The sequence below is a fragment of the Micropterus dolomieu genome, linkage group LG04 (assembly GCF_021292245.1).
Source record: "Micropterus dolomieu isolate WLL.071019.BEF.003 ecotype Adirondacks linkage group LG04, ASM2129224v1, whole genome shotgun sequence".
Taxonomy (NCBI): domain Eukaryota; kingdom Metazoa; phylum Chordata; class Actinopteri; order Centrarchiformes; family Centrarchidae; genus Micropterus; species Micropterus dolomieu.
The window spans coordinates 7,269,064-7,294,015 of record NC_060153.1 but is presented as its reverse complement, the minus strand read 5'-3'; the positions used below and the strand labels follow the sequence as shown (position 1 = coordinate 7,294,015).

General features: G+C 41.3%; 1 protein-coding gene across 3 annotated transcripts; it reads left to right on the top strand.

Moving 5' to 3' along the window:
• The first annotated feature begins 23,088 nt into the window (after positions 1–23,088).
• On the top strand, positions 23,089–24,535 carry pou4f2 (POU class 4 homeobox 2). 3 transcript variants are annotated; one of them, XM_046048556.1, is made up of 3 exons: positions 23,089–23,162; positions 23,235–23,299; positions 23,577–24,535. In XM_046048556.1, exons 1-3 carry the CDS (start codon positions 23,089–23,091, stop codon positions 24,533–24,535), a joined length of 1,098 nt encoding a protein of 365 aa, XP_045904512.1. The 3 variants fall into 3 exon arrangements, with proteins under 3 accessions (XP_045904512.1, XP_045904513.1, XP_045904511.1); XM_046048557.1 differs by having other exon boundaries at positions 23,089–23,165; positions 23,247–23,299; XM_046048555.1 differs by having other exon boundaries at positions 23,089–23,295; positions 23,606–24,535.
• The last annotated feature ends 417 nt before the right edge of the window (positions 24,536–24,952 follow it).

The following is a 24,952-nucleotide window of genomic DNA, read 5'->3' as shown; positions in this document are numbered from 1 at the left end:
AATGTGTAATTGATTGAATTTACCTTTCATAGGTAAACTGCTGAAATTACAAGCCTGGATGTCTACAAATTAATCTATAAACGAACAAAACTGAGGACAAATGGTCAAAACACCTAGACTGAAAATGCAAGAATGAATGGCGTAGATTGATTGAGCAACGTTGTGTGCGAGAATACAAATCTACTAACGACAATAATACAAACTAATGTCTGATTCGTGGCTACAAGGGAAACCAATGGCAGGCGTACAAAAGCAGATGAGAAGGATGCTCCTCCTGCCTAGATAGAGTTGTGTGATTTGAGCATCTGCCAGTTCACCACCCATAGGGGAGTGTCGGTGGGCTCTTCAAACACCCTGCGTGGGTCCTCCTCCTTTTGATGCTCCTGGAGAGGGAGAGGACAGGGGGAACAGGAGACACTCCTCCACACACGCTGCTGAGCTCTCCTGGACCAGATGGGGGGGGAGAGGGGGGGGGGGGGGGGGATAAAGAGGGAGAGGAAAACTGAAAAATATAGGAATAGAAACGTACAGATTCAGCTGGTGTATATGTGAAAGCAGAAAGTGGAAATGGGGAGGGTAACAAAGCGACAAAGAGAAACTTGAATGATCAGCATGAAAAGTCTTTACAGCTTCAGCTCGCTCTCTGGAGTTTTACTTTCTAGAGTCCAAAAACATGCAGGTTAGATGAACTGAGAACTGAAAATTGCTTATAGATGAGAATCTGAGCAAGGGGGGAGGTTGTGTGCGTATGTCTATGTGCTTACCCTGCAATTGACCCTGTGATCCACTGCAGACACACACACACAGGAAAAGCATCACAGGAAGGGAGCGGTAAGGGGGAGTAAATACCTTCCATAATTTGAGTTTTTTTCTGTGTTTTATTGGCTGCTCAGAACAGACCTACACTCAGCAGTTTTTGGTGTCTTCTGGATAGGTTTAAGGCAAAACCTGCATCCGACTGTGTGAGTGGAAGTGGGGGTGGTGGGTGTTAACCTCTGGCTTTGTTCAGAATTCAGAGCATCCAATACCAACACCAAAGAATGCACACACACACACACACAATCCTATTTGGACGATTTGGAGATCAACAACGACTCTTTTTTGGGTAATTGACAGGATGCTTGTAAAAAAACCAGAAATAACTATAAATAAATGAATACCTGAGGCTTTTGTGTGGTTTTGGGTGAGCATCTGGTATCAAACATACTCACACCTTGCGGATAAAAGCCATGACAGAAAAATTACAGCAACAATCAGTTAAACCCTGTACAAGAGGAAAAGCTGTTTCTCCCCAGTCTCCAACGGCTACCATTTGACTGACGGGTGTAGGTGAGAGGTAAGCTATGGAGACCAGCAGTCAGTGGACAATAGAAGTCTCACTGACGTACAGATAAAACATCTTACGCTGTCTGATCTTCAAAGACAGAGGACTGAGGAGCAGTCATGTTGAAACGGTTCAAAAGTGTTGCTGAATTATTGAAGAGCACCGGGTCTTCTGATGACGTGATAACAAACCAATGAGCTTAATAATCAGGTGAGGAAATTGATCTTGTTGAAACCAGTCTGTGTACTTAAATGCAAAAATTAACAGTTTGATATGAGAACTTATTGAAATCAAAGAATATCCAAACTAGAAGGTCCCTTGACATGTGAGTGCTGTTACATAAAGGGTTACTACCTGAACATATGAATTAAAAGACAACGCTGATGATATATCTACAGCAGCAGGCACAGATCTGAGCCAGACCTGCTGACTGGAGCCTCTCCACCATTTAAGCTAAGGGCATTGCGAGGGATAGATACTGGTACGCAGACATGAATCATATGTCAGGGAATCATGTCCACAGCATTTAATATAGTGGGAGTGCATTTCTGTTCACAGCCATGTGGTCCCAGCAAGGCCTAGACAGCGAAAACAAATCTGTAATGGGCGCACAATTGAATCAGGTGTCTGGTCCTCTTAAGGAAATTAAGTTGTCGCCGGAGCGGGGCCACTTAATGAGAGGCAGGCTTGCGGACAGTGACGAATGGAGGGTGACACTGGCAAGAGTGTGAGGCTGCCCAATATCTGCATTTGGACTGGTGATGATTTTTCATCCATGAACCCCCCACCATTATGTTTCTTTCTCTCTCCCTCAAACACACACACACACACACACACACTGCCTCGCCTCCCTCCACCCTCCCATTTCTATGGCTTCATTGGGGACACATTTGCTCTCTGTGTGATGCTAGCCATTTATTTGCACGTACATTCAAGGAAATGATGACAGCTAATAAAGAGGGGAATCTTCTTTCCATGTGTTTTACTTCATGGTGCATCTTGATGGTGGCCATTATGTGATTTTGATCGATGCCTCTCCAGTCCCAGTCACTTGCAGCAGAATGTACACAGCATGCCCTCCAGTATGAAGAGATATATGATACTATTAAGTTGCAAGGGAAGCCCATTTTAATAGAGAGGTACTGCAATGTTTATTTTTATTACTAGATTTGATTTGGTCCATTATTATGCATTCGTAAATGAACGTACCAAGGATCTTATCTACTCAACTTTTATGCATAAAATATTCATAGACAATTATGACTCAGTAATAATAGCATTTTTAACAAATGAAAACTGTCATTGTTATACTCCAACCAAAATCAGGTATCAGATACTCTCTCTGTAGGAAAAAGGTGTCATAAAATGGATTCCAATAGTGATGAGTCCAGTGATGGAAGAAGTATTCAAATCATTTATTTAAAATAGTACTGTACCAATTTAGCATTGCATTTCTTTAACACTGTTGCACTTACAAAATTAATTTATCAAAATTGATACAGCAGAATAAGAGATAGTCTATTTTATTCCATGCAGTCTTCTCTCTAATTTATACTCACAATGCAACTTGACCGCCAACAGTTTTTATATAAGAAAGACTGGAACACAGACAATTTAAATGGACAACAGAAAAGTAAATTATGTATGTATTTTTATAGACACCTTTTCAACCTACAGGGGATGACAGTTTCATACTCTTATTCTTGGATCATCACATACTCCAATCATTTGTGTAGATACAGTAAGAACTAGATTTGTTCCTCCGCTTGAACTATTAAAATGCAGACTGATACCAACTTGTGAGTGAAAAGCTCAGCAATCTGTCACCTAAATGGATTATCCTGACGCCAGAGATATTGGCACTAAACATGGAGACATGGAAATTTCTGCTATGGCAAAATGGCCTTGAAAGGAGGAGTCATTCTCATTCCAATGCATTGCTCCATCAGTGTCTTCAGTCCTGTCTTAAATGGATGTGAAGGGGAGCATCTAAATAGGTTTGATCCTTCTATGCTGTGTTGCCAAGTGCTCATTTGTTTCTGACAAAAACAAATTCACCTGTAACGATTCTGCTCTTAAGAAGGATCTCAAGTATTAAGAAGCGTTTCCTTTTGTGTTTGACCTTCCCCATTAATTTCAGCAGACTACACCTACAGAAGCATCTACAATGCTAATTCAGTACCATAATCCTTGTGTAGCACAAACAGACAGGACCAATACTTGACACTGAGGCTCTCCACATTGAGTAATTCTCTTTGATAACTGAAACAACACGCTCTACTGTATGCATAATCACAGTTCTTGGAAACAGCTGTAGTGTGTTGACGATCAATGTCTGTCCTTTCAATACAGTAATTGTGAGGCCAGAGAATGGCTGAGTAGCCAAGGATACTGCTGTAGGATTGCCACTGGAGTGAGTGGCCACTCATGTATGCCTTTTAAAGTTACACTCCATCCATCCAGACGAGACTTTGGCTTAGATTTAGTTGTGTGGATGGAGGCAGCACTGCAACAAAAAATCATTGCGTACTGTGGTAGAATTGTAGGATTCGATGAGGCTTCAACACCCCTTCTCTCTTGCTCCATCTTTCCCAGCTGACTGCGTATGAATAATTGACCCTGTAGTCTGGGCCCCGGCTCATTACTGGGGGAAGTGTCGGTCGGGTTTGTGATGCTATGAGGGAGGGTGCGAGTGCCCACCGTCCGCATGCCTGGCTTAGTTTTCCCCTCTACCTCTGACCACACACCAGTCCTTCATCTTTAATGGCCTGTGCCGTGATCGGACATCCAGCCTTTCCAACCTTCTAGCCTTGCCCACTTCGTCAAGAAGGTGAACGGGTTGGCAGTAACACATCTACTGCCAGAGAGGAGTTTTTCAAGAATTCTCTTGTGAATTTAAGGAGTTTTGGGCAGAATTATCAAAGGGTGCAGAGGTAGACGGGGGAGCGAACACTGACATCCAGGAAAGTTCTTTGGGAAAGTTTTCAGGTACACACTCAAACTAGAAAAAACTATTCATGGTCTTAAGGTGAGTCCTCTGCTTGCATGGAGTCATGACTATTTTGATATGGAAGTTGGGAAAGTCATCCAAAAGTTGTGTGGGGCAAAGTAGTAGATCGGTTAAAACACAAATACCCAGCAAATTCACAGCACACCACAATAAAATTTACCTCTAAGACTCTTCATGTCAGACAAAAGAAAAGTAATCCCTGTGCTTTAGTTACTGCTCATAGGTTATGGAATTTCTCCCTGCAGTACAGTGATTCTGACACATCCGTATCCACATAAGAGGGACAGAAAAGGCTGGTGAATGAATGCTGGCGAGGAAAACAATAGCTGATGAGACACCACCCCAATACATCAATCAGACAAGTCTGTCAGCTCTGTTCCCTGCAGGGAGATCCATGGGAAGCAAAAGAGGGACCACACAAAACACAGAGCCTGCAAATGAGAAGCCACAGTATGGATTGCTGCGTGATGAGCAGCCAAACTAGACAGAGACAAGGGATAGATGAGGAACATGTGTGGGTCACATCTACAAGGACAGTTAAATAGTGAGCGGGCAAGGATGTGCCTTGTGCAGTGCAAAATTAAAGTGAGAGTCATTAACTGCACCACAAATTTTATTCAACGGTTATTATGCTTACTGAATATGTACTTTTTGTAACTGAATTTCATTGTGTAATATTGTTGGTACTTAGTGATAGTATTTGCTCAAAATCAAATTTTGATTCCAACCTGCTGCAGGTCTTTCTCTACAGCTGCCATGATCCAATATAGGCTAAAATGCCAAAAACAAATATTTAAAAAGATAAAAACAAGATTTGTTAATGATGTTATTATTTTTACAGTAAATTGTTAACATCACTCTCCACTAAATTAACAACTATTAAGGTTTCCTGCCCGTAGTTTTTCCAATCAGGAGCATCATTCAAGCTATATTTCACCCACCAACCACACGGTAAATGTATCATGGCATGTGCAATATTCAAAAATCATTCCATTACATTGATGCTTTTATTCAAAGTGCTACACGTCAGAGTTCGCAAGCCTCTGGAGCAACTAGCGGTTAAGTGTCTTGCTCAGGGACACATTGGTGGATATGTCGCAGTGGAACTCAAACCCAGGTCTGCCACACCAAAGGCATGTGTCTTATCCACTGGTCCATCACCACCCAGTGTTCCAGTATTATCATTGTAAGCATCAGAAGACCAACAGCATTGGTTGGTTGTTCAAACAATAAACACAACCTTTTTCCTGACAATCTCTTGGAGTTATGAGAGTAATTACTTTCCTTTTTAAGTGGCAAAGGTGGAAGTATCAGTTATTTCATCCCACCGCAAAACACCGTGTCGTACCAACAGTCAACAGTGATTTCTTCTAACCATGAGCACGATTTTCCCCTGACCAAGTCATTTTGGTTGCCTAAACTTAAAGGTACGCTGTGGAGCTTTTGACCACTAGTGATGCCATGGAGCAACGTTTTGTGGGTCTTTGTTTTGTAATTATCCACCACATGTATGATTCTTGGTGGTGTTGACATGCCAAGAAGTGCAGAATGTGCCACCAAAGGCAACAAAAAAGACAGACTGCAAGCAAGCACAAATGGATGTAAACAATGCAGGTTTACAAGTCTCTAACACTGCAAATGTTGTATCAGAAATGCACTCACTACTTTTATTAGTCCTCAGTGGGCTCGGGGAGAAACACTGAATGGAACCATAATTTGTTTACAAAAAAAATTCCACATGTTCCCTTTAACCAAAACTTAATCATAAAGATGACACACCAGAAATTTTGTAATGGTCACGTGACTATTTTGTCATTTACATTTGAGGATTTATTGTTCAGGAAAGCTACATGTAGCAGACAAAACATTGTAAACCACTGACAAATGTAATTTTCAGAACAACTGTTATAAGTTCTAGAGCTCTGCTGCAGCAGCAACTTTATGTTGTTCACTTTATGTGGATCCATTCAATCATTTTGCGGAAGTGTCTAGTTTTATACTTATTAAACCACCACTCTCCCATGTGACTATAGTTTGGCAGATCCTGGAAATGGCCAGTCCCACTGGGATAGATACAGTATGTTTCTCTGTAGAATGAAGATGATGGCTTAACATTTATCACCATTTATGTTTCTTTACAGTTTAAAAGGGACCTCATCTATGGCAGAAAAATGTCATTAGCTACCAAATGTTAGTTCTGAGAGCATTTTTTGGTATATTCTGTATAAAGGGGTTCATATTATTTTGGCAGCAACACTGAGTTTAAGAAATTTGAGAAATAACTTCCCAGTCACTATGAGTGCTCTATAGACCTAACTTTTATTCAAATTAAGCTTCTTTTGATTTTAAGTCAAGAGCAAGTATTAATACTGTGTGGACAAACATACAACCATACAAACAAACAGCACCAATCTGTAGCTCAAAAATCCCTGGATTCATTTTCAAGCATCACACCCAAAATTCTGAGCATGCTCAGTACAAAATGTGTGAGTGGCACAAGTTTCAATCCACACAAACAAAGAAGAAGATAGGGGTGTCTTACCCACAATGTGGATGAAGGAGATTATCAGAGTTGTTCCTGGTTGTTTCATTGGTCACAGGCAGCCAAGGATTCTGGAGGAGAATATTGCAGAGCTGTCATTGTGTTTTCGGGGAGGGGGAGAGGAGGGAGAGAGACTGTTTGAACTGGGAGTAAACGCTGTGAAAATGGTGGAGCTGGCATATTTACACCCAGGGTCTGCACAGGGGGATTACATGCAACGTTTTTATGTCACCCATTTGACAGCATCATCTCGTGGAGGTTTTGAAGGCTCCCCCTCATTAGCTGGGCTGGGGCTGCATTTAACACAGCTTTGAGTTTATAAAGACAATGGCTGCCAAACCTCGAGGCCTTTAACAAACAACAAAAGGAGAGGGTAACAATCAAAGTGCCCCGTTCCATCTTGCCAAACTGGAGTGTGAGTCACCACTTCGTAAAAAAAAAAAAAGACATTTACATGACAACTGAAGAGCCCCAAATGGATATGAATAGATATAAGTTAAAAGTTAAGTCAACCTAATTGTGCCTCAGAGGGCTTGTGTCTAGAGTATAGGCATGCCACTGATTGAATGTAGCTTCAAATTTAAACTGCTATTCATTCTTCATTCCTCTGACAATTTTGCATTTGTTGCGATTATACTCTTTGGTCAAGAAACTGTATCACAGATCAATAGACCCTGGTGAAAATAACAATTGTAAGAAACAAGTGACAGTGAAAAACAAAGTCAAAATCTCAAATCCCATTAAAACTTGAGAAACATTAAATGTGTGTTTCCACTCAAACCTCAAGAAACTTTATTTCTATGTTGTTTAGTAAAACCATATCATATTAGACATCTTTGAGTTTATACAAATGTATTTAAGTAATACAATGTATTGTGGAGGACTTCACAGAATGTAAATATGGGATTCACTGTAGACAAGACAGTAGGACAAAACAATAACAAAAGAAGTAAGTAAAGTAAAAAAGTATTATTATTTTCTCAATTAATTGATTAATCATTTTTGTTTTGTCCGACCAACAGTGCAAAACTCGTGATCAATTGACAAACAATTAATTGTTTCAGTCATTTTACAAGCAAAAATGCCCCGAAAGTGTTGGTTCCGACCATTTAAAATGTGAGGTTTTGCAATTATTATATATAAAATGTTTGGGTTTTGGATTGTTGATCAAGCAAAAAATACTTTTGGAGATGTTACCTAGGGTTCTGGGAAACTGGGATGACTGATTTTATGACTTTTGACATTTTTTAGACTATTCAATGAAGAAAATAATAGGCAGATTAACCAACCATGAAAATTATCAGGAAAAAAAAGCAGCAAATCCCAACATTTGAGATGCTTAAACCAGAGAATGGGTGGAGATTATATTTGAAATATTATGTCAATATCAATCATTTATAAAAAATAGTTGACGATGTGAATCAACTACTTGATGAACCGCCCAATTGTTTCAGCAGAGTGGATGTAGCCTCAATCAGTCACATTTCCAAATGGTAAGCATGGAGTTACAAAAATATGCAGTTCATTTTTAAAGTAAGTTCACCTAGTCAGATCTTGATATAAAAGAAGCCAGAACAATGATTCAAGATATTTTGTTTGATGATCTGGAAGAAAATCAAGTAAAAACACAACTTAAATGGCTTCTCCATTTACTCTGTCTTTCTTTGCATTCTCCTCAAAAGCAGCACATCCTGCTTGTGTTACAACCACTCTCGCGCTGACGTTTAGTCACAGTAAAGTATTTACCTACCAATTACCCACAGATACCCTTCCTCTCGTTACAGCTGGAGCCCATAAAAGGGAACAAACAATAACAACCGTGAAGGCTCCACTGCAAGAAGAGACACATTATAACCCGGGCAGACATGAGAAAGAGGGGTGTGGAAAGAGCTTGTATTGATGGAGACGAAATTGAACTTGATTAAAAAGCAAACAAAACAAACCCCCGACAAAACACAAACACTCCACACACTTTGTGAATGGGCCTGCACAAAGCTAATATGTAGCTACCCGAGCTCTCCTGAGGAGGAGGGATGAAAAAGACAAGTGTTTAAAAGGAGAGATCTTCCTCTGTTTGGCTGACATATTTACACAATTATGTGCAGGATCCAAAGCAGTGCAACCAGCGTTTCTCCTTCTCGACAAGTCACAAGAAGTTTAGCGGGGTTTTTTCTCTCTCACCTCCCTTTTTACTTTGGTGATTAAATGAGAGTGTGTGACATTGATCTGTGGGGTAATGCCATCTGGCAGAACAGTGTCATCATTTTTTCCTGATGGAGTTACACTGACTTATCAACACTCCATCAATTAATATTAAGGCTGTTACGCATTACTTCAACTAAATGACACACAGACACTGACTGAAGCTCCTCTGTTGCATTTCTGATATCTTAAAATATGGGTTTGATTGAATGTATTCACTGACGGCACTCAAAATTAGAGCTCACCTAACTGCTTTATTTACATTATGAACTAGATTAAACTAAATCCTCTCTTAAGTCTCATATTGATTCCTACAGGATGATTAAAAGCACCACACTTTCGCTTGTTCAGCGGGAGCCAACATATTTACAGGTGGATGTGTCACTGTCTCTTAATGAAAGAGTCCATGCAATAAAAGTACAATAAAATACATGGCATGAGATATAATGGTATGGGCAATTAAATTCAGTAGTACAAAAAGGACCACACAAGCCTTATACATATTCACTCTCCCACTGAAATCCATAGGAATTGCTAAGTCATCTTCCATGTCTCTGAGGCATTCACGTACAATGGCACTTTTATCATATGCTTATCAGTGGTGGCCCCTCTCTTATAGAGCTCGATCTTTTGGCCCCTCAATCATGGAGCATATTACTCCTCTGTCGGAGCAAAGCACTTCCTAACGACAGGGAGGCCAGCTGGGACTGAGGAGAGGGCAGGAGGCACATGCATTAACATAATAATCCAACCACTCTCCCACAGGCCCCGGGGCCAGACAGCATATTAGGTAGGCCCCCCTCGTGAAGGTCCAAGCAGGGAAATAAAGCTGCTTTATGGTGAGCGTGTCAACCTGTGGTGAAGGCTTGGCTTTACCTGTACTAATTGTTGACTGAAAAGAAAAAAACATGGTACTACTATAGTCCCACGTATAAATAGTGATCTTGTTACATCCTTAAAAGGGCTACGTGTTGGGTAATGTGACGTATAATTTAACCTAGTTCTGAATATCTCACGGTGGATTAAAGAGAATAAGTGAGGCTGTTTCTTTCTCTCCCTCTCTGTGCACACTTGCTTTGTTGCCCTCTACATCACATAGCAACACAGCATAACCCAGTAGCCTGACACATATTTCTGAGTATAGGAAGCATCTCCTCGCCTCCTCATACTTACTGAAGTGAAATGCAGAGAGACACAGGCTTTGAGGACAAGAGAGACCGAGAGGGTAGAGAATAAGGGGGTTGGGTGTTGGTTCCGCAGCCTTCCCTGTGGCATAAACTGGGGAGTGTTAAGTAGCATGCACTGAGGGCTGTGATCCTTTGGACTGGTGTCCCATGGTACCTTGTGTGGCCTGCATATTTCTAACCGCATGAGACACTTTCTATCATTGCGTCAAAGCCGTCATAATAAAGCCATGCAGCCCTAACACACTGTTGTGCCTGGAGACACAACAAAAAAAAGCCAATACACCAGCAACAACAGAAAGTGTGAAATAAAAAGACTCAAGTTCAGCTATTCAGAGAAACTTCAGCTTCTGCCAAATCCAATTCAGAATCATATTCACTGGTAGAAGAGAGTTCATACAGAGAAGAGAGCCAGCAAGTTATGTATTAGGAAACCAGCAGCAAAGAGCGGTGTGGAGCATTTTCATTGGGAGGCCTGTCTAGCACAGCCTGACTGTCAGAGTGCCTCTAATGTGAATGTCCCACTGACTGCTACTGTAAGGCTGTCAGTCGCTGGTTGGGGTCCTTGACTGAAGACTCTCACTAGCAGTTCACAAACAGTAATACCTCAGTGGCGGGAGTGAAGCAGGATAAGGAGGAAGAGAGGAGAGAAGAGAAAAAGGATCTCCACAAATCATTTTGATCAAAAGACAAGGTAGCAGTGAGGTAGACCTCCCCCAGCCCCCGCCCCACGAGGAGACAACTCTCTAATTGGTGGAAAGGGCAGCCTGTCCGTGGCCGCATGCACTCTCAGATCTCTCCTAGGACAGCCAAGGCAATGTGCCAATTACTGCCAATTGTTGGCCTGTGGTTGAGATGTGGACAGTTGTCCACATGGAATAAGAGTGAAGGCCTGGCGAACGCTGCTGATGCTGATATCGTACAACAGCAATATAATAGCCCACAAACTTTCATAAAACAAGCCATTAGTATCCTTTCTCAGTTCTATTTGACTTAGCATGTGGATTCAGTAAAAAACTCAAAAGTGATATGAAATATATGAAATACAATCACCTGCAGCCATGTGGAGTGTAAGCAGCTATATCAAGCCAGGCTCCTTAAACATCGCCTGACTGAAGCTGTACTTTTTAACAGCCCAAATATAGCTCATGTTTGGTGGGGCCACTATGCCATTATTGGGGTCATTTTGGCAGAAGTTCAACATATACTACTTCATCCATTATCCATTAGCCGCTCATCATGGTATAGGTCAGACCTAGAGCACAACCTTTCCTTGCAGTCAGACAGAAGCAGAGAACAACAGGCCTTTATAACTCTGCTCACCCACAGCTCATAACAAGGAAGGCAGAAAGTGTAGCAGAGAGGAGGGAAAACAGTCATAATTCTTGTTCAACTAAAAATCACTATAATGCTCTTTAATTGTGTAGGCAAAAATCTTTTCAAAAGAGCATGGTAATTTTACCCCGTTAAATTATTCAGCGCACATTAATAACGGTCGGGGCCGGGGTGGATGAGAGTGGCTGTTTTAGGAGTGATGTGCTGCCGGAGCTGGGAGACAGGATCTCACTAAGGCAGTTTTAAGCCTCGTTTTAAAGTTACATTTTCAAGTAAACGACATTAAAAAATGACCCGGAGTAACCCTGAAAGGTACTGTGACTGGATGTTAGTGCAGGGCTTTAAATACACTCATAGAAGATCTCTTTGTATGGAACAACTTGCTTGATATATTTAATAACAACCGATCAATATTTTTGGTTCACTTGTTAAAGGTGGGGTATGCAATGCTGGAGAAAACCAATATCATGAAAAATATCATTATATATTGCAACACAGCAATTAATGTAACTAATGTTTGCTAAGTTGTCGGTTAGCAAACTGCCGCTACAGTTGCTACTGCAAAGCTAACATGCCGAGAGGATGAGATGATTTCTCACAACACTCCTGCTACTATAGCTAACATCACAACAGCAGCATATCCCGGCAAACTAAAAGTAAGCTGAATGTCCGTAGGAAAGTAATTTAACATTTACCTACCTCACCTTTAATTGTCACCATATTTTAACCAACACAATAAGGCTCGACTTTAATGAAACATTAGAGAGTATAGGCTCGTATGTGGATATACAGTGAGCAGACATAAAGGTGAAAACCTTACGAGAGTGAGATAGTCAAGAATTATATACCTCTATTAAAAGCCAAAAACAACCTAAATCTGTGCACTTACAAAACATTGAGAGTCATAGTCGAATAACAAGACAAAGGATCACATTCAAGATCTGATGAAGGGCAATGTTCACTATCGACTTTAAGGGATTCCAGCCAGCAGATAGCACATTCAAGAAAGCGATGCAAATGAGAATTTGCATGAACCATGCACAGGCAAAGGTAATATACATAATTGGGGGAAGGGGTGCCATGGTATGAGGGGGGATTCTCCATCAAATACGGAAATGAAGCAACACTTTCTATACTTAATAATTAATATAATACAGTGCACACACACATTGCATGGGATGCATATCATCCATCCACTGAACAATGACTTTTAAGTGCACTAGAACAGAGTGAGCCTGACAAAATATGCACAAATGTGTGTGAGATGAAATACGCCTCTTCCCCCCATAAAGATGAAAAAAGGCAACAAACGCCTTCCCTAGGCAGAGAAAGCTTAACTATTCTTCTCAGTTCAAAGTCAGGGGTCTACTCTAAATATTTGTGTATTAAACATAACACATAAGATGGAATAAATGGAGGACTCTAAAAGAAGTGCAGGGCCTGCAGGAGAAAACAACATGGAACTGCAATGCTTCTTAGTGTCAGTCTGACTAACACAAACAACCATGGCGAAAAACAAGCCAAGGCTTCAAATCTTGTAGAAAGTATAAATCAGTGTGAGTCAGATGCTTGGTGGCTACAATTCACAGATATACTGGAGATGCTGTTGCAACTGGCATGGTCTTTACAGATTAAGTATCACCTCCTCCGTTTTAGAAAATTTGAGAAATAAGTTAGCCAAGAACTAAATCGCTAATGACGGTCACACCTCAGTTCACTGTTAAAGCTTTCTAGGTATGCATCAAGGGCCAGTCTAAGGAGGCACCATGCAGCATGATTAAATCTAAATACGCTGACTCTTACACTGTTTGTTTGTTTATAGAGGCAAGTCAGGGGGTGTTCTGAGCCTCCGAACTGCATTTAAAGCTGATCTGGCTCCTTCAGACAGTGCTGCATCCGACTTCCTGTTGTCGACTCGCAGTTGCCACAGAAAAATTGCTGCTGCAGCCTTAGACAACCTACAGCACTTTGTATGCCGAAAGAAAAGAGTTAATTAGAAATACAAATTCTCCCAGATTGTTATTAATGGGAACTGTAGAGTAAGCAACACATATTTTGTGCCCATAAGTAATTCTCAGGTATCTTTGATCTGTGGCCCACAGCGGATGCTGCTGCGTGCCGCTGTCTGGCTTCTGGGACTCTGCCAGCGCCAGACATCTGGCTACTTTGTTATCATTGGCTGATCTGTTCCCGGGAGGCCACTCTTGTGACACCAGGCAGAGAGTGTCCTGGCAAGGAAAATTATCAGCACATTTTGAGTGGATTAGAGTTCCAAAGTGGTCTTCAAATCTCTACAGGGGTCTGGTGAGCCATGCTCTACTGGGGGTTCCTCAGGGCTCTGTTTTGACAACACTGTTGATTTGAAAGGCAGCAAGGGTATGGCTCCCACTGTTGCATCACAGGTTTCAGGCAACATCTTAGGAAGCAAAAAAAAGCCCCCCAATTATGATCTGTCAGATGTAGAAGGGGAAAAATGCACTGAAAACTTCCCTTGATTAGTGTGGAGATTCTGAGTAGCAGCAAATGTTTGTACTATAGTGCTGTATGTCTTTTAAACTCCATTGTCACATCTGGCAAAAATGTATTAAGTTGTTTTTACTGACTAATGCAGTTCTGTTGTTCTTCAAATTTTGCAGCTACGTTCATAATACCTTTGCCTTGAGCATCTTTTTTTTTTTTTTTTTTAACTCTAAAGGAGTTAAATATGACTCCATCTCAAAGGTTGTGTCTGACAATCCGTCATACAAAACACTTGTTTAGAGGTCAAAGAAAAGAATGCTGTATAAGCACTGGCTTAGTGGAGGAAAAAGCCATGATGTGACAATCTGAACCTTATTCACAGGATTGATTGAGGTATCGTGTCTTCTCCCTTTTTTCTCTTGGCGTTTCCATTTGTGAATACAAAGCTGCGGTGACCCATAAATATTACATGGTGTGGAGATGCAAAGCAGGAATTAATGACTGGGGTGGGGTGTGTGTGTGAGAGAGAGCGTGTGTATGGCAGGTCCCTATGGGATTCTGCTTAGACAGGCGGGCATGGTGAGGGTGTGGTCTCTCTCTCTCTCTCTCTCTCTCTCTCTCTCTCACACATACACACAATGTAGACCGTATTTTTTTCTCCACATCTCTACTGGGCTTCATCATTTTTGGCCAGTGTGCTAACCTGCCTGTCGGAAGCTCAGTGGTCGCAATTGTTTGTCACTCATTAAACTCTTACCAGTATTTGTGCACAGAAAGAGGACACTAGCTTCAAAGGAAATACAGATAAGAAAATATTGGTGCTGAAATGATTAGCCTTTTAATCAATAATTCAAAATACATTTTCAATAACTTAAAATCATGAATTGAGTCATTTAAAAAGCAAAAATGTGAATTAATTAAAAATTATCTTGCTACATTTCTCTCTTTTATATCATTGTTAATAGAATATCTTTAGGTTTTGGGCTGTTGGTCAGGCATAATAAGCAATTAGGAGACGTCGCATGGTGTCTGGAAAACTGTAAATGGCCTTTTTTTCTTATTTCCTGATATTTTAAGATTAATCAGTTGATCAGAAAAATAATTTTGAGATTAATTGATCATGAAAAATAACCGTTAGCTGAAGCCCTAGTATTGATTTCTACAATTTCACTGCACAAGCTTCTGACATCTAATGTGTGTCGAAAGCAATTTTGTCTCTCTCTCTCTCAAAGCTGAATTAGCCGATTAATTGATTAGTTGATCGGTAGAAAATTAATCAGGAAATATTTAAATAATTCATTAATCGTTATGTCATTTTCAAATAAAAATGGTAAACATTGTCTGGTTCCAGTTTTTGTTGCTTTGCTTTGTGATAGTAAACAGAATATATATAATCTAATACATTTTTCAAATAATCTGAAGACACTACCTTGGGCATTAGTAAATTTCGATGACCATTTTTCACTCAATAATATAATTGCAAATTTGATGAATATGGAATATCATCATTAGTTGCAGCCCTACTCTGCCTGTTATGCACACACCAGCTTCATTTGAGCTCAATAAGCACATAATACAACATGAACAGTTATTTGACAGCATCAACCAAGTTGTGGACCAAGCTCTGATTGCACACTGCATTCCAAAACATAAAACATAGCTAAAATGTGATCGGCCACTATTACTGAGGTAATGACAAAGTAGTTATTTGAAGTTACAAGAAAGAGACAGACAAGAAGTACAAAGACAGAGAGAGAGAGACAGAGAGAGAAAGACAGGGAGAGACTGAGATCAGCTTTTCCTCTCTGCTTAGCATGATGAATCGGTTGAGGAGGGGCCACTTGACACCTGTCACCTAACCAGCCAGGCACAATTACCTCCAGGGGGTGGACGGGGGACTTGCTAGGGAGTTGTGCATAGCTCCCAGTGAAACAGACGAGCGTTTGAAGATCATTAGTGTTACAGGCCCTGTCTTCGTGGCCCTGTCCAACCTCCTGAATGGCTTGCTTTGATCACCGCGCTGCGTTTTTGTCAATAGTATGGGTACACCGCATAAATTATAAAGTTATACACACAAAGTCAGCAGGTAAAATGCCACACTCAATTTCTGTTTCGGCCACAGATGGGCAGATGATTGCAGGTAATGAACGTCATCATCTCTCTGCAGCCAATAATGTGCGGTGGCCGAGCTCTCGTGTTGCTATCATGTTCAGGCCAATGGCCTCGCAGAATGGCACTCACATGTTCCAAGTACAACAACAAGAAAAAAAATTCAATGTGAAGCTGTTCAGAAAAAAATATAAGTCTTCATTTGAATTCAGATTTCTGTTATCATCTGTGATTGAGAAATGAGCCTAATGTCACTGTATATGATCTGTGAATTAATTAATAAACTGAATTTACGACTATTTTTGTTGCCTATGCTTTTACAGTTTGACATTGTGAAGCAGGAAAATGTGACAGATTGTAAATAATCTGAGGCTGTTAAAGAGGAGGTTACACTAGTAATGTCTTTATATGGATGCAACCATCAGATTTACTTGGTTGAATTCATTCAGAAATGGAAATTTAGACATATAACTAAACATGAACTAAAATTTCATTCTTAGAAAGTGATACCCTCATGTTCAGGTTGAAGGACAGTTCAAGATTAACAGTATAAAAGATTTCACAGATGAAAAACATTCAGATATGTCACACACAACTGCAGCAGCGTGCCCTCTTAAGTATTGTGTTTGGCAGTGCAGTGCAGTGGTTTCGGTGAAGAAAAATGATCATTATAGCTGATGAGGCAAGGGCTTCAAATGATGACAGTGTGACAGCAGCGAGCTTTTTAATTTGTCGGATCAGATTGTGACAAGCTCCATCACAGGACGGAGGAAATCTTTTCATTTGTGCAGAAGAAAGGGGGAAAGGAGGTCAATTAGCATCAACCATTAGACAACCCAGTGACAAGCAATACATTACCGCGTGGGACAGTCAAACTAATGAGAGAGGCAGAAGAAATGTTCGTTCAGGTTGGACAGAATTCTGCAATCATCCTGCTACATTAATCACGTGTATAGCACTTGACATATGCATTCTATGTAGTCATGTGCTCCGAGGTATAACTCCTCATATACGCAGCCTTCTTCGCCATTGCGTTTGTGGTCATATGAGGTCAGGTTTACTCAAAGGAACGTCTGTCAAGTCAAACGTTTTCCTACAGAACCACGTGCATAAAAGGTACATCAACTGCATGCAGTTTACATTAATTCAAGCTTTACTATAGTTAAATTTAAAAGGTTTTATTTGTCTGTCATTCAAGGTTGATCAGTCAAATCTGGAGGATATTTTATGAGAAGTGTGAATGACCAGATTGTTTTAAAGATCACAAAGCATACCACCAATATGATCTTCGCCAAAAGCAGCATGAGAGAGAGGATCTCATTTTATCAGAAGAGACAATCTCAAAGCGAGTATTTTTTTTTCCCCTTTGCTTTATTTGACTGGCTGTCAGGTATAACGCGCCTCTCTCGATATTGATCTGAAGTACCTAAAGGTATGTGACATCATTATGAGGCTTGACCTTATCATCTGCTGCCCTGCAGCCTTCAGGCAGACAGAATCTAATGCCCCCCCCCCCCCCCAAAAGGTGGGTACCTGGTGCGTAATAGGGAAATTGGTGGTGGTGTTATTTGTTTTCCTGACCTCATGGCACACCTCACTCTCAAGGCCTCTAATCAGTCATGGCCTGAGGTTGGCCTCAAAACTAGGACGGGTTAGCTGGCTTTGCTGTTGTTTTTTGTACTGTAGTCAACATAAGTGATGAAATTGGCCATAATGGTATTGAGAAATATGGAGATATTGTCTGTGCCTAGTCAGCCACAACCAAACTGAGATAATTAACACTATCACCAGATGATGATATTGGGTGATTGTACAAAAACCCGAATTTTGCTAAATGCACAGCAAACACTGTTACAGTTAGGTGAACATCATGGTTATGGTGAATAAATTGGTTAGAGTTAGGCAACTAAAACACGTGGGTAAAGCTGAATTAATCCATATTTTTATATTATCAATGGATGTATTGAATGTTTGTAATGTGAAAGTGTGTGATACTTATCACCCATCTCCGCCGTTCCCCTCAGCTCTACATATGTTTAAGTTTCTTTCAACTCATTTTTTCAGTTTGACGGCCCGCAACTTTACTGTTTAGGTTCACTCTCACCTCTCTCATCAGCACTGTAAGCAGCAATCAGCAGTTTTCAGCTAAATGCCTTCTGATAAACACACTAGCTGGTTCGGTTAGTGGCGCATTTTGCCAATAAGGGGCCCAAAATCTTCCTCTACAGTTGGTGGAGACCAAAACAGAGCTAAATTAAGAAGGAATATTTTTTTTTCTTGTTCACTTGTTAATGCAGCTTTAAGATTACGGAAACATCACAGTTATAGTTAAAAGAAAAAGAAAGCCACGATAAATTGTTGGACTGCAAAGACACACGAATAATGAGCTATACACCAAACCTCCATGTCCTTATTCTCCACTCTGCTAAGCAAGGGGGCACACTACACACTAAGGAGTTGTCCAATATAAATGGAATTTCTAAGGATGCTGGGCTGAGGTAGTATAGCACAGAGGTGCTAAGATTAAACTTTCAATGAAGCAATTTTATGACAGACAATGGTGTGTTGTTTGTTTATTTGAATTATTACGTGTTGTTTGATTAGGGCATGTTCTAAGCCTTTCCAATGTCCAATGTCTATTTGTTATTTGGTATTTTATCAGAACAGTGACCTTATTGGCAATATGCCATCATAATCTTCCTTATGGTGTCCAAAAATTTCAGGTCTAGTTATCTGTTCTTAGGAAAAGTAGCTCTAATAAAAAAAAAGCAGTTCTGTATCAACCTCTAAAAAGTAATTAGAATATCTTGAGAACTGTTGATGCTTTTATTTAGCCCCATGTAGAGATCAAATAGAAAACCATCTCTCAGTTTGTATGCCAGTTGAGCTGCAATTCAAGTGCAGTCTTTGAAACCTCTTTCATTATCTCAAGTGGAGAGCCACTTGTTCCCTCTGAGAGCTACAGTACAGTGTGTGACATTTAGTAAATCCTGAAGGCTTCTACCTTTTGTTGTATGCATTTAAACAACACATTAAAGCCAGAATGCTCCTTGTGGAACCTGTCACATTTCCCAGGTAAAGCAGATGAATAAATAAAGCATCGCTGTTAGTGGCTGAAACACCCCCTTCTTTATGTGATTTGCTGTTGCCTTGAGATAGATCCTGATCTCTTTGTAGACCCTCTCGCAACAAGCATTGACCTTCTGCTCTGACATGTAAAGAGCTCCACGAGATCAGAGAAGGGGAGGGGGAAGCTGTGAATAAAGGCATCACCACTGCGAGCAGCCAAGAGACTGCATCCACTTCACTCCACACTTCTCTCCCTCTCCTCTCCTCTCCTCTGTCTCTCAGTGTAGCTTTATCTCTGTGTTCAGTGTAGGAGCGGAGATACCTTGTTGGCGGCACAAAGGAGCGGTTCTGTAATAAAAACAGCTGTCTCTGGTGGTCTCGGTGTAATTGGGATTGTTAACGTGGAGAGCTCCTGAGAGAGACTGAGAAGAGTATGTCTTTGTGTAAAGCACACAGACACCTCTGCAGCACTCCTTGATTCGGATGTAAGTGAGGGAGTGAGGAGGAAAAAAGCAAACAAGTCACCTGAGTTATATCAAGCCTTGCTGCATGTGCTCTCTCTATTTTACTTGGGCTTTACTTTTATTTTTAGACAGTGCCGATTTATTTATATGTAGTAACGCTCCTTGAAGTGAGAGAAACCTTTTCTTGCACAATTCAACTGAGAATTTATGCTTTTATAAGGAAAGGTATGACTGCACCTTCCAGCACTGAGACAAGTCTTTGTCTAATAGCGACATTCCCTCCCATTACTGCATCAGTAATTGGAGGCCAAAAATATTTAAAACTAGAAGGCATTCAGCTGACATTACAGTGAAATTTTTAAAAGTGAAAACAAAACCCAGCCCAATCTCAAGGATGATCTCGCTGTTTCTCTTTGGAGGACTTTTAATATGTTAAAATTTTTCCTCAATAAAATCTTGTCATGGCTTGGATTTATTTTTACTGATAACTCTTTTAGGAGAAAAAAAAAATTGCATTGAAGGTGCTATCATAGCCCATGAAAACTAATGATGAAATAAGACTACATTATATTTATTTTAAAATCATTTCTGTATTAGGAAAAAAAGGTTTGTGATTCTTACTGAAATATGCGGGATTGCCACTTAATTGTGTTTCTGTTTGCTATGGCAGACCCTTCAAAGGTAATTCTGTTAATCAGTCTGACATACTGTCCTCCCTCATATGTGAGAAACTGTTGGCATAGGAAGTAAAGTAAGTACATGAACACACACATGAAAGTGTTGAAAATGTACTTCAAAGTCAATTGCTTGGGAACAGCTCAGGCTGATTTATTTGACTTAAGATATACTTTTTTGTGTGTTTCATTGTGGATGAAAATTTCATACACCAATTTAGGGTGGTGAAATATAAATGATTTCTTTAAAGTTTCATCATAAATCAGTCTGTCGGTATATGTGAGCAGACACTGATTGCTCCTTGATGTCTCCTGAGCCTGATCTCGGTCTCCCTGTGTCTGGAGGTGGCTCCAGCAGCGCCTGTTGTCCCGCTGGGGAGCCAACATATTTCTGCAGCTGGATGGCTCTCTCTCTCTCGTAATGTAAAACTGCTATGCAGCTATACCAACAGGCTTTTTGTCGCAGCCATGGGGACATATTAAATGTCTACCTGCATCAAAACAACAACAAAAAAACGGGAACTGACGTGTAGTCGCTCACAAAGGCCCGACGTGTTCAGAAGAGCGCGTCTATGCCGCCACGTTAACGCTGCATCTCGGCAGCCTCGATTAAAATGCTTACAGACTTTTATTGAAGCGGTGCACAAGCTGTGGCCACATACCGGGGCGGCGATGTGTAGCTCATAATTAGGATAAGACCATACTTAATATTCTCCAGTGAAACGGGGTGAATTTAATCCTGAACATTTGCGATTCATATTATCAACGCGTTTAAGGTGATTAAGGGGTCAACCCCTCTGTCTGTCAACTACATTGATCATTGCTTCATAACCGCTACAAGATGTCACACCTTCTTGTGTGTGTTTGTGTGTACAAATAGTGAAGTGTTTTGAAAAATATTTGTCATACGGGGGGGGGGGGGGGGGGGGGGGGGGGGGGGCAATGGGCATTGTTTTCCATAAAAACTCTTTCTAACCTCCGAGAGACTTACATCATAACAATTATCTAACCCTATAGACCTGACCATATAAAACAAATTAGACGCCCCTTGTTAATTACAATGTGATTAAACGCTTTAGCCTAATTACGTTACCGAGGATGTGGCTTAATTAGAGGAGAGATAAGATAATAGCCTGCAATGATAAGTATATAGATCTGCAATTAAATTGTGCTAATTATTTTTAAAAACCCACGTTTAGGTTATCGTCATATAGTGCAGTGTTTGCACACAATAGCCTACTAAATAGTAAAAATAGGCTGTAATGTTCTCAACTACTTTACTCATTTTTTCTGGTATTTCCACACATTTAGTCAAGATTAATAAAATTGTCATAGCAATAAAAGCGAAAGAAATTGCTGCCGATATTATGAAACCTTAACCTGTAGCCTACCTTCAATTTAAATACAAATATAGGCTAATTATATGAGCAGTTGCCAATTCTATTAAAATGTGTTTTTAATTTTCCACAGCTTTTATTTTTACCTTAGGAGTTATAATGAAGTCGTAGCAAAATATTTAACTTTACGATAATAACTTTGGTGTATTTTCACCTGAGTAGGTGGAGAGGAGCTGTCCAAGGTATTCATCAGAGACGCAGTTATCTATTTGGCACCAACTGAAATCTGTTTAGGCCTACAGTAGATAACAATAAAATATTTTCAGGTGCAATAAATCGGAATACAAGAAGTCTCTGAACTTCATAAGACGTGGCGGTGGTAACGAGGTGTTGGTGGTAAGAAGTAGAGTCATTTGAAATAAATGCCTTGTCGCAGACTGCCCATGCGCAGAGTCCCCAGCGGCGGCGGTGGTGGTGTGGCTAATGAAGAATAATAAATCATGAAAAGGGTTTTTTCAGGTACAGCTGAAAAGAGCGTGTGTGTGTGAGAGAGGGTGAGAGACTGAGTGAGCTGGAGAGAGAGAGAGAGGGAGAGACAGACAGAGAGAGAGAGAGAGAGAGAGAGTGTGTGTGTGTGTGTGTGTGTGTGTGGTGTGTGTGTAAGAGAGAGAACGAGAGAGAGAGAGAGAGAGAGAGAGAGAGAGAGGCGGAGAGAGACTCAGTCTGCCCTTCGCCTCAGAGCAGAGGCAGTTCGGGTCCCCGCAGCATTCAACGTAGTCGAAGAGGTACAGTACAGAGACTGTCACCGCCATTACTTCTCACTTACGGTCATTTCAAGAAGGAAACTTTTGACAAAAAAACAAACAAACAAGTCAACGAAAGCGGCAACGTCAAGTTTTAAACTTGAAGTATTTTGGAAATCCTAAGAGACGGAAAGAAACTTTTTCGATTTTTTTCTGGCGTCGTCTATGAGGAGTCCTGCCAAAAAAGATATCCAAGGCAAAAAAAATATAGCCTATATCTATAGGCCTAATACAGGGTGGAGACGGTTGAAGGAGAACAAAACAAAGGTTATTTTTTTTCTTTTGAACAATCGCGCCACAAGTCCACAAAGGAAGGGGGTATCGGCTGCGCTCAGTTGCAGGGCTTGTTTATGCCTGTGATAGCTCATTTGCCAAAACGACGAGACACCTCCATACTTCCGCTAGTAATAATAAATAGATGTGATAACTTCAGTGTTGGACGACCGTCTTCAGCCTACACTTTATTCGACAGTGACTAGAGATTCCTGCGAAGCAATTGGGCTTCAACTACCGACCGAGGAGGCGGAGTCTTAACTTATTAAAAGGAACTTGCCGAGGCTTGGGCGCCTGCAAATATGATGATGATGTCTCTGAACAGCAAGCAGCCTTTTGCCATGGCCCACACCAGCTTGCCCGAACCCAAGTATTCGTTGCATTCCTCATCATCCTCCACTTTGACTTCCAATGCACCCTCGTCCTGCTCGTCCTCCCGACACAGCAGCAGCATCATCAGCAGCAGCAGCTCGGAGGCGATGCGCAGAGCCTGTCTCCCAACCCCACCGGTACGTATTCTGCATAATCACTGCTTAAAGGCACATTTTGACAGCCCACTTTTTTGCTTGATGTTTTTTTCATGTCTGCACAGCAAATCACCCAACACCTCCATATTTTTTTTTCCTCTGCTCAACTTATGTATTCAGTCGGCTTTGCCTTTCGTATTAATTTTTATGACCTGGGATGTTGCATGTGTCTTGTTTTGTGTGCTCCTTTTTTAGGATTTCTTTTTTTCACATTCTGGAAATGTTTTAAACCGAGGAGTGGAGGGAGAATTCCCTGCTGACAGTTATGTGTGCATTCTATTTGCAATTGCAGAGCAATATATTCGGAGGCTTGGATGAGAGTTTGTTGGCCCGGGCTGAAGCTCTAGCGGCGGTGGATATAGTCTCGCAGACCAAGAGCCACCACCACCCTCCACATCACAGTCCCTTCAAACCGGACGCAACCTACCACACCATGAACACGCTCCCCTGCACCTCGTCTTCCTCCTCTTCCTCGGTGCCTATTTCTCATCCGTCCGCCTTGGCCGGCCACCACCATCACCACCACCATCACCACCACCACCAGCCTCACCAGGCACTGGAGGGGGACCTGCTGGACCACATCACCCCGGGACTGGCACTAGGAGCCATGGCAGGGCCGGATGGCTCGGTGGTTTCCACGCCTGCGCACCCTGCCCACATGGCGGGCATGAACCACATGCACCAGGCAGCCATCAACATGGCTCATGCCCACGGGCTACCACCGCACATGGGCATGAGCGACGTGGACGCCGATCCAAGGGACTTGGAAGCCTTCGCAGAGAGGTTTAAGCAGAGACGGATCAAACTCGGGGTTACCCAGGCGGATGTAGGGTCAGCTTTAGCCAGCCTGAAGATTCCTGGGGTGGGCTCCCTCAGCCAAAGCACCATCTGCCGATTCGAGTCCCTCACGCTCTCTCACAACAACATGATTGCTTTGAAGCCCATCCTGCAAGCGTGGCTAGAAGAAGCCGAGAAATCACACAGGGAGAAACTTAATAAACCCGAGTTGTTCAACGGCGCAGAGAAAAAGAGGAAGCGCACGTCGATAGCCGCGCCAGAGAAGAGATCACTGGAGGCCTATTTTGCCATTCAGCCGCGTCCCTCCTCGGAGAAAATCGCAGCAATCGCAGAAAAGCTGGACCTCAAAAAGAACGTGGTGCGGGTCTGGTTTTGCAACCAGCGACAGAAACAGAAACGAATGAAATACTCTGCATGCGTCTAAAATCGCTTTAAACCACCAACCACGAAAAGACTTGGAACTGTTTAGAGACGATTTGTATCATATTTCCTATCACACCCTTTTTCAATCATCGATGACTTTGTGCTTTGAACTTCGAAAGATTCCTAAAATTGAACAGTGACTGAAAAACTCGAGAAAAAAACCCAACAGTCACGTCTTTTACTCGCTGAGAGGGAGACGTGGAGTCAAGTAAAGCATCGTTTGACAGAGCAAGTAAGAACACTGTTTCCACACTTACTATGCTTCACCTTTTTAATGTCAACGCAGTATGACTTACAGGACTCTATGCTTTCATTTTTATGTATGATTAAGTTCCAGTGAGGACTATAGTTTACGTTAGCAATTAGCCCAATGAAAACAGCATTGCTATTTACACAGCGGGGCTAGTTTAACTCAAAG

Bases quoted from the DNA above. Each gene is read 5' to 3' on its own strand.
- pou4f2 (XM_046048555.1), top strand. From the start codon at position 23,089: ATGATGATGATGTCTCTGAACAGCAAGCAGCCTTTTGCCATGGCCCAC. The intron at 23,296-23,605 runs GTACGTATTCTG...TTGCAATTGCAG, and splicing joins CCTGTCTCCCAACCCCACCG to AGCAATATATTCGGAGGCTT.